Source organism: Phyllobates terribilis, unplaced genomic scaffold, assembly GCF_046119375.1.
Source record: "Phyllobates terribilis strain yellow unplaced genomic scaffold, ASM4611937v1 Scaffold_3__8_contigs__length_932513732, whole genome shotgun sequence".
NCBI lineage: Eukaryota > Metazoa > Chordata > Amphibia > Anura > Dendrobatidae > Phyllobates > Phyllobates terribilis.
In genome coordinates this window covers 343,347,937-343,366,551 of record NW_027362763.1, presented here as the reverse complement: position 1 = coordinate 343,366,551, position 18,615 = coordinate 343,347,937, and the positions used below count along the sequence as shown (strand labels likewise).

The 18,615-nt window shown below is 45.2% G+C and overlaps 1 protein-coding gene across 1 annotated transcript in view; it reads left to right on the top strand.

The window, feature by feature from the left end:
* PDCD1 (programmed cell death 1) overlaps positions 1-17,588 on the top strand; it is a 54,209-nt gene extending 36,621 nt beyond the window's left edge. Inside the window, exons 4-5 of the mRNA XM_073673111.1 lie at positions 5,963-5,997; positions 15,609-17,588. Of these exons, the coding sequence (XP_073529212.1) occupies positions 5,963-5,997; positions 15,609-15,788 (215 nt within the window). The 3' untranslated portion in view covers positions 15,789-17,588. The remainder of the gene's footprint in view (positions 1-5,962; positions 5,998-15,608) is intronic.
* The last annotated feature ends 1,027 nt before the right edge of the window (positions 17,589-18,615 follow it).

Here is an 18,615-nt window from a genome sequence, read left to right as displayed (position 1 = left end):
TTGTCATGGACCATTTTCTTCAACTTCCACCAAAGATTTTCAATTGGATTGAGATCCGGAATTTTTGCAGGCCATGACATTGACCTTATGTGTCTTCTTTCAATGAATGTTTTCACAGTTTTTGCTCTATGGCAGGATGCATTATCATCTTGAAAAATTATGTCATCATCCCCAAACATCCTTTCAATTGATGGGATAAGAAAACTGTCCAAAATATCAATGTAAACTTGGGCATTTATTGAAGATGTAATGACAGCCATCTCCCCAGTGCCTTTACGTGACATGCAGCCCCATATCATCAATGACTGTGGAAATTTGCATGTTCTCTTCATGCAGTCATCTTTATAAATCGCGTTGGAACGGCACCAAACAAAAGTTCCAGCATCATCACCTTGCCCAATGCAGATTCATGATTTATCACTGAATATGACTTTCATCCACTCATCCACAGTTCACGATTGCTTTTCCTTAGCCCATTGTAACCTTGTTTTTTTCTGTTTAGGTGTTAATGATGGCTTTTGTTTAGCTTTTCTGTATGTAAATCCCATTTCCTTTAGGCGGTTTCTTACAGTTCGGTCACAGATATAGACTCCAGTTTCCTCCCATTCGTTCCTCATTTGTTTCATTGTGCATTTCCTGTTTAAGAGACATATTGCTTTAAGTTTCTGGTCTTGACGCTTTGATGTCTTCCTTGGTCTACGAGTATGTTTGCCTTTAACAACCTTCCCATGTTGTTTGTATTTGGTCCAGATTTTAGACACAGCTGACTGTGAACAACCAACATCTTTTGCAACATTGCATGATGATTTACCTTCTTTTAAGAATTTGATAATCCTCTCCTTTGTTTCAATTGACATCTCTTGTGTTGTAGCCATGATTCATGTCAGTCCACTTGGTGCAACAGCTCTCCAAGGTGTGATCACTCCTTTTTAGATGCAAATTAACGAGCAGATCTAATTTGATGCAGGTGTTAGTTTTGGAAATGAAAATTTACAGGGTGATTCCATAATTTTTTCCTCAGAATTGAGTGATTCCATAATTTTTTCCCTCTGCTTGGTCTGAAAAAAATTACGCTTACTGAGTACCACATTTTTAATCTTGATTTCTTTTAGTGTTTCTTAAAGCCCTAAAGTTGCCATTTGAAATGACTTTAGTTTTGTGCCATGTCTGTGATCTGCTTTTTTTTCAACAACATTAAATAACTGAATGAACATCCTCCGAGCCCGGTGATTCCATAATTTTTGCCAGGGGTTGTAATAAGATATAACATAAGTATTGTTGGCTTGCAAAGCGATTGTTGTTTTTAGCTTCTACTAGTGGTGCCTGCAGACATGTAAAATGTTCTTGTTAAAAGTGTTGGACACTTTACTATTATATTAACAAATGTGTTGAGGACATAACTCTGTGAAGCTTATTAATGTATTCAGGATCCTCTTCTGCACTTGTGCAGTCTGTGAGAAAAGCGGTGTTAACAACACTGCTGTCCACAAAATGACTTCTTATGGAGGAGCATGTGATCCGTCAGCCTCCTCCACCTGATCTAACCAAGTTGGTTCTATGCACCCAATATACTGTACATTTTCAGGCTTAAAAGGGTTGTCCACTTTTAGAAAAAGCTTAAATCTGATGTCTACAGTATGTGCATAGTATACTACATGCAATATACAGGAAAATATGTGACCAGTGTATGTCGTCTGTAGTGACAGTATATCATATTATCCTGTATACTGCATGTGATATATTCACAGAAAAGCGAAAAATCCAGCACAAAATCCAAGTAATGTGAAAAAAGTTAAAACTCCATTTATTGTAAAAAAGTTAAAAGAAGATAATGGGACTTAGGAGTCACGATAACATGTTTCGAACTCAGATGTTCTTAGTCATAGTGCATGTGGTATATTGTACACAGCCATCAGATGTAATATACAGGATGCTATATAACTGGTAGAGTGGTGTGAAAAAAGTGTTTACCCCCTTCCTGATTTCTTATTCTTTTGAATGTTTGTCACACTTAAATGTTGTAGATCACAAAACAAATTTAAATATTAAACAAAGATAACACAAACACAAAATGCAGTTTTTAAATGAAGGTTTTATTATTAAGGGAAAAAGAAATACAAACCAACAGGTCCATGTGTGAAAAAGTGATTGCCCCCCACTAAAACATAAATTACTGTGGTTTATCACATCTTTGGGAAGCGGAGTACAATTTTCCGAGCCACACATAGGCCTGAGTACTGCCACATCTGTTATCATTCAAGAAATCACTTAAATAGGACCTGCCTGACAAAATGAAGTAGACCAAAAGATCCTCAAAAGCTTGACATCATACTGCGATCCGAAGAAATTCAAGACAAATGAGAAACAAAATAATTGAGATCAATCAGTCTGGAAAAGGTTATAAAGCCATTTCTAAAGCTTTGGGACTCCAGCTAACTACAGTGAGAGCAATTATCCACAAATGGCGAAAACGTGAACCAGCGGTGAACCTTCCCAGGAGTGGCTGACCTACCAAAATTATGCCAAAAGCGCAGCGACGACTAATTCAAGAGGTCACAAAAGAACCCACAACAACATCCAAAGAACTGCAGACCTCAGTTAAGGTCAGTGTTCATGACTCCACCATAAGACACTGGGCAAAAATGGCATGCATGACAGAGTTCCAAGACGAAAACCACTACTGAGCAAAAAGAACATAAAGGCTCATCTCAGCTTTGCCAGAAAACATCTTTATGATCGCCAAGACTTTTGGGAGAACACTCTGTGGACTGAAAAGACAAAAGTTGAACTTTTGGAAGGTGTATGTCCCATTACATCTGGTATAGAAATAAAACAGCATTTCAGAAAAGGAACTTCATACCAACAGTAAAATATGGTGGTGGCTGTGTGGCTGTGTGATGGTCTGGGGCTGTTTTTCTGCTTCAGGACCTAAAAAACTTGCTGTGGTAAATGGATCCAGTTGCATTTTATCCTGTATACCAGGGATGTCAAACTCAAATGCACAGAGGGCCAAAATTAAAAGCTTGGATAAAGTCACAGGCTAACCTTTATATTTATTAAAAAATTGTTTATGACGTGACCCCTGGGCCGTGGGGTACTCGGTAGCCGGGCTGGTCGGTATGTATATAATATACTATGTGCCCTGTATAGACACGTTTACACACAGGGATGGCCGGCCAGTACTTGCACACATTTAACCCCTTCACGACAGGGCCAATATTCTTAATTGCGTTTTCGTTTTTTCCTCCCCTTCTTCCCAGAGCCATAGCTCTTTTATTCTTCTGTCCACATTGACATATGAGCTCTTGTTTTATATTGGACAAGTTGTACTTTTGAATGACACCATGAATTTTACCACATAGTGTACTGAAAAACGGGAAAATAATTCCAAGTGGGAAGAAATTGTGAAAAAAATCTTCAATTCTGACAGTGTTTTTTGGGAATTGTTTTTACGGGGTACATTTTGTGAGACCCATAACGTTTCGATTTTTCAGTTGATGAAGCTCTGTGACAGCTTATTTTTTGTGGGATGAGAAAATGTAGATTTGACGTTTTGATTGCTTATTACAGCATTTTTTGTGGAATTGCAGCGATCAAAAAATATGTAATTTTGGAGTTGTTTCTTTTTCATTTATGTTGTTACCAATTGGGACAATTATTTTTATATTTTCATGGACTAGACTTTTCTGAATGTCGCGATAACACATATGTATATATTTTTTATATCTTTATATTTAATAAAGGAAAAAGGAGGTGATTTGGTTACTTTTCACTGTACTTGTTAGTCCTCTTAGGTGACTTGAAGCTGTGATCATCTGATTGCTTGTGCTATATACAGCGATACCACAGGCTTTGAAGACCAGCCACAGGCAGGGTTTCAAGGAAGTTCCGTAATGACAGGCACGAGGGTCTTCAGCAACCCATTGGCGACTTGCGATCATGTCACAGCATGCCAATAAGCACATGGAATGACCCCCCCCATACCGGGGTGTGTTAAATGCCGGTCAGAGTTTGATAGTGACATTTAACAGTTTAACAATCGCGGGCCAAGCTCAATTGTTAAAGGCAGGTACACATCCATATTACTAAATCTCGAATTTCCCAATAATGTCTCAAATTTTCAGAAACAATTTTGGCAAAGCTTGGTACATCTACATCAGAAAAGGGCATGTTTGACCTATTTGTTGTGGTCCTAAGGGTGGGATGTTGGTAAGTATATACATCTGACAATGATATAGAATAGCCACTACTATAATAGTAACTATTAAAGACCATATTTCTAGGTTGGCTTATACTAATTTGAAGATATTATAATGATACCTTTGGCTACTGTGTACAGTACAGACCAAAAGTTTGGACACACCTTCTCATTTTAAGATTTTTCTGTATTTTCATAACTATGAAAATTGTATATTCACACTGACGGCATCAAAACTATGAATTAACACATGTGGAATTATATACTTAACAAAAAAGTGTGAAACAACTGAAAATATGTCTTATATTCTAGGTTCTTCAAAGTAGCCACCTTTTGCTTTGATGACTGCTTTGCACACTCTTGGCATTCTCTTGATGAGCTTCAAGGGGTAGTCACTGGAAATGGTTTTCACTTCACAGGTCAGCCCTGCCAGGTTTAATAAGTGGGATTTCTTGCCTTATAAATGTGGTTGGGACCATCAGTTGTGTTGTGTAGAAGTCTGGTGGTGAATACACAGCTGATAGTCCTACTGTATAGACTGTTAGAATTTGTATTATGGCAAGAAAAAAGCAGCTAAGTAAAGAAAAACAAGTGGCCATCATTACTTTAAGAAATGAAGGTCAGTCAGTCTGAAAAATTGGGAAAACTTTGAAAGTGTCCCCAAGTGCAGTTGTAAAAACCATCAAGCGCTGCAAAGAAACTGGCTCACATGAGGACCGCCCCAGGAAAGGAAGACCAAGAGTCACCTCTGCTTCTGAGGATAAGTTTATCCGAGTCACCAGCCTCAGAAATCGCAGGTTAACAGCAGCTCAGATTAGAGACCAGGTCAATGCCACACAGAGTTCTAGCAGCAGACACATCTCTTCAACAACTGTTAAGAGGAGACTTTGTGCAGCAGGCCTTCGTGGTAAAATAGCTGCTAGGAAACCACTGCTAAGGACAGGCAACAAGCAGAAGAGACTTGTTTGGGCTAAAGAACACAAGGAATGGACATTAGACCAGTGGAAATCTGTGCTTTGGTCTGATGAGTTCAAATTTGAGATCTTTGGTTCCAACCACCGTGTCTTTGTGCGACGCAGAAAAGGTGAACGGATGGACTCTACATGCCTGGTTCCCACCGTGAAGCATGGAGGAGGAGGTGTGATGGTGTGGGGGTGCTTTGCTGGTGACACTGTTGGGGATTTATTCAAAATTGAAGGCATACTGAACCAGCATGGTTACCACAGCATCTTGCAGCAGCATGCTATTCCATCCGGTTTGCGTTTAGTTGAACCATTATTTATTTTTCAAAAGGACAATGACCCCAAACACACCTCCAGGCTGTGGCCTCCACAGTCACCAGCCCTGAACCCAATCGAGATGGTTTGGGGTGAGCTGGACCGCAGAGTGAAGGCAAAAGGGCCAACAAGTGCTAAGCATCTCTGGGAACTCCTTCAAGATCGTTGAAAGACCATTTCCGGTGACTACCTCTTGAAGCTCATCAAGAGAATGCCAAGAGTGTGCAAAGCAGTCATCAAAGCAAAAGGTGGCTACTTTGAAGAACCTAGAATATAAGACATATTTTCAGTTGTTTCACACTTTTTTGTTAAGCATATAATTCCACATGTGTTAATTCATAGTTTTGATGCCTTCAGTGTGAATGTACAATTTTCATAGTCATGAAAATACAGAAAAATTTTAAAATGAGAAGGTTTGTCCAAACTTTTGGTCTGTACTGTATATGAAAAATTAATTATTGATATTTTTTTTCTTTTTACTTTTCAGGAAACAGAATTCCACAGCCTCAGCAACAGGACCCAGTGAGTAATATTTATAATATCTGATCTCTTTAGAAATATATGGAAATATATAGTTTCTCTTGAAACCCTGTAAAAAAGGGCATTTTTCACCAATAACTGTTACAATTTTTAAATAGCTGCACATATTCATTAAGGATGTAACCAATAAATTGGCATTTCATGAATGCCTTGGATGCTGTGCCAAGTAAACCAATGTTAAAGTGTAATTAAACATTTATATATAATTTTGGCCAGTATGGAAAGTTATGAATTTTTTCAAATCACTTTATTAGGTGATTTGTCCCGATTCCTATAAAAAATTAAAGGGCTTCCAAACTTCTGCTTTTTCTCAATCTATTTTTCTGACTTTAGCTGCAGTAATATCAGTACGTACTCGTTTGGAGATATGATGTTGGCAATGAAAGGGTCAGCACCTGTGTCTCACTAACACTGGGGATAAACTGCTATAGGAGATTGTTCAGATAAGCAGAACACTCGCTGCCAGCATCTGTACTCCTAATGAGTACTCCTGATACCAATGCAGCTAAATGGAGGCAGATAGACCGGGTGAAAAGCAGGAGTTTGGAAGCCACTTACATTACATGTATTTTTTTCAGGAACAAATGCAAACTCCTCAATAAAGCGATTTTTCAAAGTTTCATAATTTTCCATGCTGGACAAAATTATTTAAAAAATATGAAAGTTTAATTAGACTAAGAAAGTGTTTAGGTGCTTACCTTTTACAACAAAGACTAATGTCTCTTCATTTTAATACTATCCTATGCATGTTCTGTAAATTATTAAGCTATGTTTCTGTCTCAAAAATGCCCCCCATGAGCAGTGTTCAATGTCTCCTGTACTTTCGCGCATCTTCTCTGCATATCAAAGAGTGTCATAAATGACTGGACAATATTTTACGTTATTTATTTACCCCCCACACACACTGACCTGAAAAAAGCCTCTATGGTATCAGCCACTAAGGCCATGGCCCCACTATTAGTATTTGGTCAGTATGTTTTCTCAGGAGTGGGAGCCAAAACCAGGAGTGGGTGATAAATGCAGAATTGGTGACTTGTTTCTATTATACCTTTTCTCTGATCGTTCCTCACCTGGTTTTGGCTCCCACTCCTGAGAATAAATACTGACTGAATACTGACCAAATACTGATAGTGGGGCGGTGGCCTAAGGGTCCGATTCACTAAGGGCGAGTTGGAGTCAGACATTCTGGATAGGGGCAGGCCTGTAGGCAGGTCTTTTCTTGCTGATCTGGCCTAGAGCACCAAGGAAAGACCCTGCCTACAGGCCCGCCCGGTGCATGTGACGCACCCCCTGGGCCTGTGTTGTGCAGGGAATACCCGGAGCCGGATCGCTGGGGGTTGTAGTCTCCGTGGCGTTGACCCGGTCCGTGCCCAGGGTGGTCAATTCAGTGGCAGTCTTATTAGTGTGATAATAGTCCGACTACGCCACCTGTGGATTGCGGTCAGTGGGGACCGCTGCTGCAAGGCAGACCGCTGAGGCTGGTATTATGTGTGCAGCTAAGAATGGGATGACTCCCCACGGGAGAAGTATAGCCTCAGGGCAGTTAGTGTGGATGATGGGAGTGATGGTGCACGAGCGCAGCAGGAATAACTCAGAGTCCGTGCAGTGCAGTTCAGGGTCTTTACTGGTGTTATAAAGCAGACCCTCCTGGGAGTACTGGCTAGCAGTAGAGGCCTGGTCAGTCTGAGAGCGAGCAGGATCTCCCCTGGCCAGGTGGAGTTGTAGGCCTCCCCGTCTATCTGTACTCTTCCTGGTTACCTTGCTGTATGCGGGTAAAAGTAGCCCACGTCCCTGAGTATACCGTGTGGTGCTCACCCGTACGGCCGGTGACTTGGGGCCTTCTGTTAGCCTCCGCTCCACGATGGCGGTGCTGGTCCCTTGCTTGTGACCGTGCCTCCGGGCTTCTATGGCCAGAGGACATGGAATCCCCTGCCGGTTGGATTCTGCTGCTGGACCTGGATGTCCCCACAGCCTCGGACTCCGTGTCCGGGTTTAGTGTATTCAGCCAAGGCAAGCTATCTGGCTTCCAGCCCCTGGCACTCGCTCCTGCTCCTACAGAGCTCCTGCTGTCACTTTCCCTCTCCAGGCTCTGACTCCCAGACTCTGACTCCCTTAATCCCGCCCCAGACCCAGTTTATAAGGGCAGATTCCTCCCCTCCCAGGTCTGGGTGGGCAGTGTTGCATGCTTAGGGCTCCTGACCAGAGAAACCTCCCACTTGCTCTCATACATAATATTTATATTACTGTGGCAACAAGACCCCTGGGGTGCCACATTCCCCCCTAGTAAATTTTAGTACTCCTGGACTAAACATTTTTTAAAGAAACATAAATGCAGGGTATAACAATAACAAGTCAACATAAAAAAGTACATTTTGTGGTCACGGCGTGTCCGTAACCGGGTGTCCATATCACCCAAGGTGAAGTTTGTGAAACAAGAGGGTGTCCATGTCACCCGAGGTGAAGTCGTGAGCGAGGTAGGGGACCTGTCCAAAGCAAACCCCTTGCGTTGGCCTTGGGCGTGGCTGCAAGGCTGAAGCTAGCTACTTTGGGCCGCAAAGAGGCCACGCCAGACAGGTTTTCTCTTCCGCGGCCGTCTTCGCAAGAGGCACAATGTGCAACTATCTACAAAATTGTTCCGGTTATCCAGTGTCCATAACCTGTTAGTCCATAGAAATCTGCAGGGTAACTGAGAAACATAATTAATAACAGGCAACAACAAAAACCATCAACATTTCTCAATAAACAGGTAAATTTACAGTTCATTACTTTATATTCTCCAACGAGCGGGCATCTGACCTCTAGTGACTCTAGTGGACCTAAGGAGCTCACTAACTGGTCCTGCACTACAGGGTGTAGGAGGTGTTATGGGTAAGCTGGGCAGCTGTCTGCGTACTCTTTGGCTCACTAGGGGCACGGCAGGCTCACTATTAGCAGAGGGTTGATCTTCCTGCGCTGCTGGTGTGGACTCTTCTGCCTCCTGGGCCGGCTGCTCTTCCAGCTCTACCTGGTCTTCTGTAGGCACTTGAGGGGCTGGCTGGAGAAAGGTGAGGACGGGCACCACGATAGCGTTGTTAACTTCTGTCCAGGACCGGGGAAAGTCTCCCGAGTATGGTGCTGATCATTTCCTCCTTTTCCTCTACGGGTTGAGGGTCTTCCTGATCTTCATCCGTGCTTTGCAACTTCTCGGGGCACTTTTTCAGGTGGTCTCTGGAGACAGTGGCTGTGGTCTCTCCTCCATCCTTGCTGATGACATACACCTTTGGATTATTGTGGCTTGAGGGCAGTACGGTGTACGGGTCCTTTTCCCACTGGTCGTCCAACTTATGGAGCCGCCTTTTTCTTTTCAAGACCTGCTCTCCAGGTACCAGGGGAACAGCGGGAGCATGTTGGTTATAAGTCCTCTCCTGCCTTTCTCTTGATTGACAGAGACTTCGCTCGACGCTCTCCTGTACTTTCCGGTACTGCTGCTGCCGTTCTGTATCCCAGTCTGCCTCTGGCGAGGTGTCCTCGGGTGTCAGGACTCCCATATCCAGGTCAACAGGCAGCTTACCAGGTCTTGCTCACATTAGGTAAGCCGGGGTACAGTTGGTGGAACCTACCGGGATGTGATTATACAGGTCCACCAGATCGGGCAGCTTCTCAGGCCACAGACTGCGTTCTTCCAGGGGTAATGTTTTTAGCAGATCTATCACCACCTGGTTCATCTTCTCGCAGAGTCCATTGGTTTGGGGGTGATAGGGCGTTGTTCTTATCTTCTTGCAGCCATACAGGTTGCAGAACTCCTGGAAGACCTCCGCTTCGAAGGCTGGTCCTTGGTCTGTCAACACCTGTTCCGGATACCCGTGCGGATGGCAGAAGTGCAGCTGGAAGGCTCTGGCTGCTGTCTGAGCCGTCAAGTCTTTGACAGGGACCACCACCAGGAACCGGGAGTAGTGATCCACGATGGTTAGGGCATAGACATACCCGCTTTTGCTTGGAGCCAGTTTAACATGGTCCAGAGCGACCAGTTCCAGCGGCTGCATGGTGATGATGGGCTGCAGGGGAGTCCTCTGGCTGGCACGGTCCCTTCTTCTTAGTTTGCACGGGCCACAGTCTCTACACTATCTCTCAATGGCTCCTCTCATGCCTATCCAGTAGAACCGTTCACGCAGCAGGAACTCCAGCTTCTTCCGTCCGAAGTGCCCTACCCCATTGTGGTAGGCCTCCAGCACCATAGCTGCTTCCCGTCTCGGTACCACAACCTGCCAGATCAGTTCATGTGTCCGGGAATTGACCATTCTGCGGCACAACTTCTCCTTGTAGAGAAACAGTCTGCTTTTTTCCGTCCACAGTTGCTTGGTCTCTTCCGGAGCGTCTGGGTCCAGGCGGGCGTCAGCCTGGGTCAGCATTTCCTTCACCAGACGGACTGCGGGGTCACTGTCTTGTATCTCTGCCCAGTTGTAGTGGGGTAAGGGGTTGAACATAGCGGATCGCTGGCCCCTCACACGGTGGGAATACTGGGTAATCCCATGACGGTGGAACGCAGGGAGTTCGACCTCTTCCAGTTCTTCTGGATCTTCCCCTCCGTCCGGTAGGTTTGGCATCCTGGACAGGGCGTCCGCATTGGTATTGGAGCGTCCTGCCCGGTATTTGATCGTGGACTCATAATTGGACAGGCGGGCCATCCATCTCTGCTCCAGGGCACCCAGTCTTGCAGTGTCCAGGTGTGTCAACGGGTTGTTGTCCATGTACACGGTGAACCTGGAAGAGGCAAGGTAATGCTTGAAACGTTCGGTTACTGCCCACACCACTGCCAGGAACTCTAGCTTGAACGAGCTGTAATTCTCAGGGTTTCTTTCCGTGGGTCGCAGTTTTCGGCTGGTGTAAGCAATTACCCGTTCCCTCCCCTGCTGGATCTGGGACAGTACGGCTCCTAGCCCGATGTTGCTTGCGTCCGTGTGGAGGACAAAGGGCTGGCTGTAATCAGGGTACGCCAGGATTTCATTCCCCGTGAGGGCCATCTTCAGCTGGCGGAAGGACTCCTCTTCCAGCTTTTCCCATTTGAAGGGTGGCTTCTGGTTTTTGGCCTTCCTGGACTGGCCTATCAGGAGATCCTGCATAGGAGCTGCCTTCTTGGAAAACCGGGAATGAATCTTCGGTAGTAGCCTACCAACCCGAGGAACTGCCGCACTTCCTTTATGCTGGATGGTCTTGGCCAGTCCTTAATCACGGTGATCTTGTCAGGGTCGGGAGCCACTCCGTCAGCACTCACCACGTGTCCCAGGTACTGTACCTTTGGCTTCAGTAGATGACACTTTGAGGGTTTTACCTTTAGGCCATAGTTTGCCGGGGCTTCAAACACTTCAGCCAGGTGTTCCAGATGGTCCTCATAGGTCTTGGAATAGACGATGACATCGTCCAGGTATAATAGGACCGTCTCGAAGTTACAGTGTCCCAGACAGCATTCCATCAACCGTTGGAAGGTTCCTGGCGCGTTGCAGAGCCCAAACGGCATACAGTTAAATTCGCTGAGTCCCATCGGGGTGGTGAATGCGGTCTTCTCCCGGTCCGCCTCTGCTACAGGAACCTGCCAGTACCCGCTAGTGAGATCCAAAGTAGAGAAGAAGTTAGCAGATTTTAATGCAGCTAAGGACTCTTCTATCCTTGGTAACGGGTACGCATCTTTGTGTGTGATACAGTTGACCTTCCTGTAGTCTACACACATTCTCATGGTGTTGTCTTTCTTTTTCACTAGGACTAGTGAAGCTGCCCAGGGGCTACAGCTGTCCCTAATTACCCCAGCCTCCTTCATGTCTTTTAGCATCCCCTTGGTGTGCTGATAGTGTGCAGGGGGTACGGGTCGGTATCTCTCCTTTATGGGAGGATGGTCTCCCGTGGGGATGTGATGTTCTACCCCCTTTACTCGCCCGAAGTCTAGCGGGTGTTTACTAAACACTATCTCGTACTCTTGAACCACCCGATAGACTCCCTGTTTTTGGTGTGAGGGAGTGGAGTCAGTACCCAAATGCAGTTGCTGACACCAGTCCTCCATTGGTTTCTTAGAGCCGTTACCTTCCTCTGGTTGAGATGGAGGCAAGAGTTCCACGGCCTGTACAGAGTTCTGGTTGATGGTGAACAATTTGCCTAGCGTGGCATTCCGGGGCAGATATACTTCTCTCTCCCCGATATTTATGATGCGGACGGGCACCCTCCCATGGCGTACATCGACCACCCCCCGTGCTGTCAAAATGGTGGGCCTACTGTCTGAGTAGAAGGGTTCTACCATTGCTTGGTAGTCTCTACCTCTTAGACCAATAGCTGCCCGGCACCAAATCATCATCTCACTTTTCGGGGGCATGGCAATAGGGAACGGGTCACACATTCTCACGCTACCTATCTCACAACCAGATAGTTCCACCTGTTGCTGTTTCATCAGTGCCCGGATCTCTTTTTGGAGGACACGCTGCTGGCAGGAACTGGCGTTCTTGGCAACCTGTTGCAAAATAAGAATCACCTCTGCAAGACAGTTTTCGATTACGTTAGTACCTAGGGTTATTTTTGGGTGACTCTCGCGACGGTCAATGTCCACAATGATCAGTCCTTGTGCCGGCAGTTCAACCTTACCGACCTTGATGGTCACCTCTTTAAATCCTATCTGTGGCACGGGCTGACCATTGCTGGCGATAATGCTCAGGTCGCCATCTGGGTAGCGGGTTATGTCCGAGTCATTCCAGTACCGCTTGAAGAGCACGTACGGGATGGTAGTCACCTGTGACCCAGTGTCTAGTAGGGCACTCATAGGAATGCCATCCAGTACCACAGGCAAGATCGGACGTCCCCCTACGTATTTATCACGCCAGTTCGATGGGCCTGATGATCTTATGCCTGGGGGTTGGCCCTCTACCCCAGGTTGTGCCCGTTTAAATGACAGTACCTTGCCATATGTCCGGGTTGATTGCAGCGGTGGCAGATGGGTTGTCCGTCCTTGTTGTATCGGTCGCTGGGTCTTCCTCTGGCCGGTGGGGTCCTCCTCAGTCGGCACCACGGGACGTCCTCCGGTCCGGATGCCAGCTGGATCTTTCCTGGAGAAGAGACCTGTAAAGACTGCACAGTTCTGGTTAGCGTGGCAACACTCTTAGTCAGCTCTTGGACCTGATGGTGCAGGTCTGTAGCCGGGTTATTGTTCAAAGCCTGTGCATCAGCTCCCACAGGCCCTGCAGACAAGGGCGCCGCGTCCTGCTGATAAGTGATAGCAGGGGGCCTGTGGGTCACAGCGCCACCTGGTGCCGGTTCTCGGAGCACCCGGATGGCTCTGTCCTTGAACTGTGCAAAGTCCAGGTCAGGGTCCTGTAAGGCCATTGCCCGCAACTGGGTTCGGTGGGCATTGCACAGTAGACCCTCAATAAATTGTTCGGTCAACAGCTTGTCTTCATTCCCCACGCTGTCAGGGTCTGCCTGCTTAATGGCTCTCAGGGCCTCTTGTAGGTTTAGAGCATAGTCTCTTATACTTTCGTGTGCCCGTTGTTTGCACCCGTAAAATCTGAGCTTTATTTCGGCTGAGGTTCGGGTATCAAATGTGTCTTTCAGCCGGGCTAGTATTTCTCTGACAGTCCTCTTCTTCCTAGGTGGCCAGGACTTTACCTCCCTTTGGGCTGCCCCGAGTAACTGGGCCACCAGGATGCTCACTTTTTGCTCTTCCGTGAGGGGGTATACCTGGAAGAGGCTATCCAGTCTTTCCCTAAAGTCACTTAGGGTATGTGACTCCCCTGAGTACTGGGGTAGCCAGGTTGCCCCCGGGATATAGGGCATGGTGAACGGCATGACCGCAGCAGCGGTTGCGCTGGCGGCCGGTGTGGCAGTGGAGCTCCCCTCGGTATCCGACATCCTCCTTCCCCCCTAGTGGACCGTGGCCTACCTTGCGATGCTCTTCTTCCGTAGGCCGCGGCTCCGCAGTCGATCGTCGGGATCGAGGACCTTGCGTCGCGCTCCTGTGACATCAGCATCGCTCCCTCTCCCTTCCAGGACCTTACGCAGCGTCAGTGCGTGGGGCGGAGCTTCGGATCTCGCGCGCTTTCGGCGTCCACGCCCCTCTTCTTCCCGCGCGGCGTCCCGAAGATGGCGTCCGATGGTGGGAAGCGGCTGCGGATGGTGGGAAGACGGCAGAAGATGGCGGGAAACGACCCAAGATGGCGTCCGATGGCGGGAAACGACTCCGGACGGCGGGAAACTTCTCTCAGTTAAGTGCAAAAGTCTTTTTTCAGGCACGCAATACCCGTTGGGGCGGGTTTGTTTGAATCCTGCCGACTACGCCAAAGTTGACGCGCCCCCTGGGCCTGTGTTGTGCAGGGAATACCCGGAGCCGGATCGCTGGGGGTTGTAGTCTCCGTGGCGTTGACCCGGTCCGTGCCCAGGGTGGTCAATTCAGTGGCAGTCTTATTAGTGTGATAATAGTCCGACTACGCCACCCGTGGATTGCGGTCAGTGGGGGCCGCCGCTGCAAGGCAGACCGCTGAGGCCGGTGTTATGTGTGCAGCTAAGAATGGGATGACTCCCCACGGGAGAAGTATAGCCTCAGGGCAGTTAGTGTGGATGATGGGAGTGATGGTGCACGAGCGCAGCAGGAATAACTCAGAGTCCGTGCAGTGCAGTTCAGGGTCTTTACTGGTGTTATAAAGCAGACCCTCCCGGGAGTACTGGCTAGCAGTAGAGGCCTGGTCAGTCTGAGAGCGAGCAGGATCTCCCCTGGCCAGGTGGAGTTGTAGGCCTCCCCGTCTATCTGTACTCTTCCTGGCTACCTTGCTGTATGCGGGTAAAAGTAGCCCACGTCCCTGAGTATACCGTGTGGTGCTCACCCGTACGGCCGGTGACTTGGGGCCTTCTGTTAGCCTCCGCTCCACGATGGCGGTGCTGGTCCCTTGCTTGTGACCGTGCCTCCGGGCTTCTATGGCCAGAGGACATGGAATCCCCTGCCGGTTGGATTCTGCTGCTGGACCTGGATGTCCCCACAGCCTCGGACTCCGTGTCCGGGTTTAGTGTATTCAGCCAAGGCGAGCTATCTGGCTTCCAGCCCCTGGCACTCGCTCCTGCTCCTACAGAGCTCCTGCTGTCACTTTCCCTCTCCAGGCTCTGACTCCCAGACTCTGACTCCCTTAATCCTGCCCCAGACCCAGTTTATAAGGGCAGATTCCTCCCCTCCCAGGTCTGGGTGGGCAGTGTTGAATGCTTAGGGCTCCTGACCAGAGAAACCTCCCACTTGCTCTCAGACATAATATTTCTATTACTGTGGCAACCAGACCCCTGGGGTGCCATACATGGGCATATCATTAACTCAAAACTGCAAACACTGATTACACAAGAACTACAAGATGGATTTCTTCACCACAGGTATCATATTAATCAGTGCAGCAACCCCAACATGACACTGCCTATAGTTTACTTAGTATAATCCTGCTGACAGGTTCTCTTTAAGTATGTCTTTGGATTGTGAAACTTGTAAAATCAAACTATAAAAGTTAACATAAGAATAAACTATTGATTGTGGCAATGTAATAAAACACTTTGTTATCAACCTGTAACCTCTACCATGTTAGATAAACAGTTTTTTTCTGTAATAGGAAAAATCTCCTCAGGATCCTTCAGTTTACACCGTCAACTATGGGATTTTAGAATTCGGATCTAGACAACCCTACAGGAAGTCACCAGAACTGAATATACCGGAACAAGTGGAATACGCAACTATCATGTTCCCACCACAGACCCCATCAATGGCAGAGAAGAAGGGAAGATCAGCATGATTTTTGAAAAAAGTGGACTAATACCATTCAAATCTGAATTTCTATTTAAGGATCAGTGGCTGCTCTGGCAGTAGTGCCAATCTCTGCCATAATGAAAAGACTATTTTGTTCCATCTGAATGGACGAATTGCTTCTTTTGTGTAGGACAATGAGTAATAATTCAGTCCATGTGCCTGAAACTTGAAAACTAGGAAAGAGTTTAGAGACATATAAAACTAGTTAAAATGGAATATAATAAAATAGAACATGATGTACTGATGACAATGTAAATAATAATGTCTATTTTTATATTTGGAAGATGCTTGGGTACATTTGGGATACAGTGGGAAAATTCTCTATCATCACTTTTTTAAAAGTCCACTTTCTAAAATTCTAGGGCTTGGGAAAAATGGCCAAAAAAACATACACAAAAGGGGTTGTCCCCTTTTAGAAAACTTTCCCCTATTTGTATAGTTTGTTGCAAAAAAACAAACAAACTGTTCTTTACTTATCCTCCTTGGGTCCAGCTCTGTATCACTGCCGCTGCTTTGGTCTCCGTGGTTTGGCTGTAGCTGTGGAGTCATGTCAACATCGTTGCAGCCAATCACTGAGCTCAGTGGCTCTAGATGGCACAAGCTACTGAGCTCAGTGATTGGCTGCAGCAGTGATGTTGATGCGACATCACCATTTCAGCCAAACAATGGAGACTAGGGAAGGTACGTAAAGCATACTTAACTTTTTTTTTACAACATATTGTGCTGCTGGGACAACCTCTTTAAAACAAGTGACTCTCACAGTGAGGGAGATTTATCAAGTTAAATGCATAACAATGTCTTTCTTGACTTGCACTATATTTATTATGTCTTTTTTAGAAACTTTCTGTGCCAGGTTCAAGATGCACTGCGTTGCTGAAAATGGGCGTACCTTAGTGGAAAGGAGTCATGGCCTTATATGCAACACCATGCACCAAAAATGCGCCAAAATTGTGGCTTAAATTTTTGACACAAAGTGGAGTGGAGCATCCATCTGTGACACATCGCGCCGCCACAGATGGATGCTCCACTCTCCGACAGAGCCAACCACAGATTTCCTTGATAAAGGTCTCTGGCCGAAACACTGGGATCACTTATCTGTTACTTCACACAGTAGGTGTATTTTTCAATAAAGCAACAATTCTGATATCAAATTGCCCCATTTTCAGTGCCAAATGTCGTGTTGCATAGAATTTACATTGATTGTTCCTTCTGAGCCCAAATTCTCCAACTACGGTTGTGCTAGTCCTATCCATCTTCACTATTTGGGGGTGGCACTTTTAAAATTATCAGATCGTCACTGTTGTGGTAAAGACCATATGTGAGTTACTAATGTAGTTTATCTGTTTGTTTCTTGTAACATTTGTAAAAATTATAAAAGTGTATAAATTTATAAAAAAGTTTACAATTTATAAAAATTAGAAAGTGGCCAACTGCTTAAAATACTTAAGAAAATCCACCAGAAGAAAATTAGCAATAAACATGTTCTTAATACCTGTTATTAATAACCTGCATACTAAGTAACCATTGTTTTAATTTTTATTCCATAAAATTTCAGAGAAATACACTTCTTTCACCTTGTGGACTTTTACCCATGAATTGAGAGTAAAAGTTCAGTACAGGGGGAGAAGGAAGAAAATTTCTCTGACAAAATTAGACAGTATTACAAAGTTGATTATTTTCATGTGTATTATTATACAATGGTTACTCTTTAAGTCAAGTGGGCAGACAATGTTGGGTATCATAACTACTGTATTTTAAAGTTAACATTACTTACATTACATGTATTTTTTTCAGAAACAAAGACAAACTCCTCAATGAAACGATTTTTCACAGTTTCAAAGCCCTTATAGACTGTCAGCTTTATACAATGCCAGCCATTTGAGTCCTATACAGTGTCAGGCAACCATGTGGTTCAATCAGAAGGCGACAAAGAAAAATCTATGTCTCTCTCCATGGAATCACACAAACAGCAAATAACTGCTTATGACTTTCTGGATATGTCAATAATTGGCTGGAATACTTATTTAAGGGCAATTGGTTTCGAATGCGCATTTTCACGGACTTTTGTATATGATATTTACTCTGAATTTGTAAGTGTATATTTATTAAACTATTTGTAGATTTTTTTGATTTATATAGTTTTTTGTGCTTTAAACTTGTGAGATGATGACTTAAAGAGCAAGGCAATTTAAGTGGTCAAACTTTAGCGATTAGAGAGCACTCCAGCAACTGTAGTTACAGGCAGGTGCCAGCTTTGTAGTACAGCTGGCATCTGACTGGTATAGTGCGGACTCAGTGCCTGAGCCCGATCCATATTTGGGGACATGACATAACATGTACTATTACATCTTAGGTTGGGAAGGGGTTAAAGAGGATCTGTCACTTGCCATAAACATGTATTTTTACCTGGTCATAATGTCTTCTGCTATCCTGTATGTAAATCTAGTCTCAGTAACTAAGGTGGCAGCATCATCAATCCTTCTCTGTGGGAATCTTCATAAGGACCCTGCCACTATGGTTAACAAGACTAGATTTATATACAAGGAAGAGGGGGCCATATCTTGGGAATGGAGAGGCACAGAAGCAAATAAATAATTAAATAAAATAAAGCAATACCAGATTCTGAAGAGCAGTGGCATTTACAAAGTAAGAAAGCAACAAGCTGTTAGTTAAAAATGTACTTTGGTTCCAGCAAGTAAAGCTTATTCATTGCAAAATTAATAATCCCAACAATATCCCACTATACTTTTTGATCAATTCATCAGTATTTTCAAAAATTTGAAAAAAGATGAAAAATTAATGTAGAAAATATG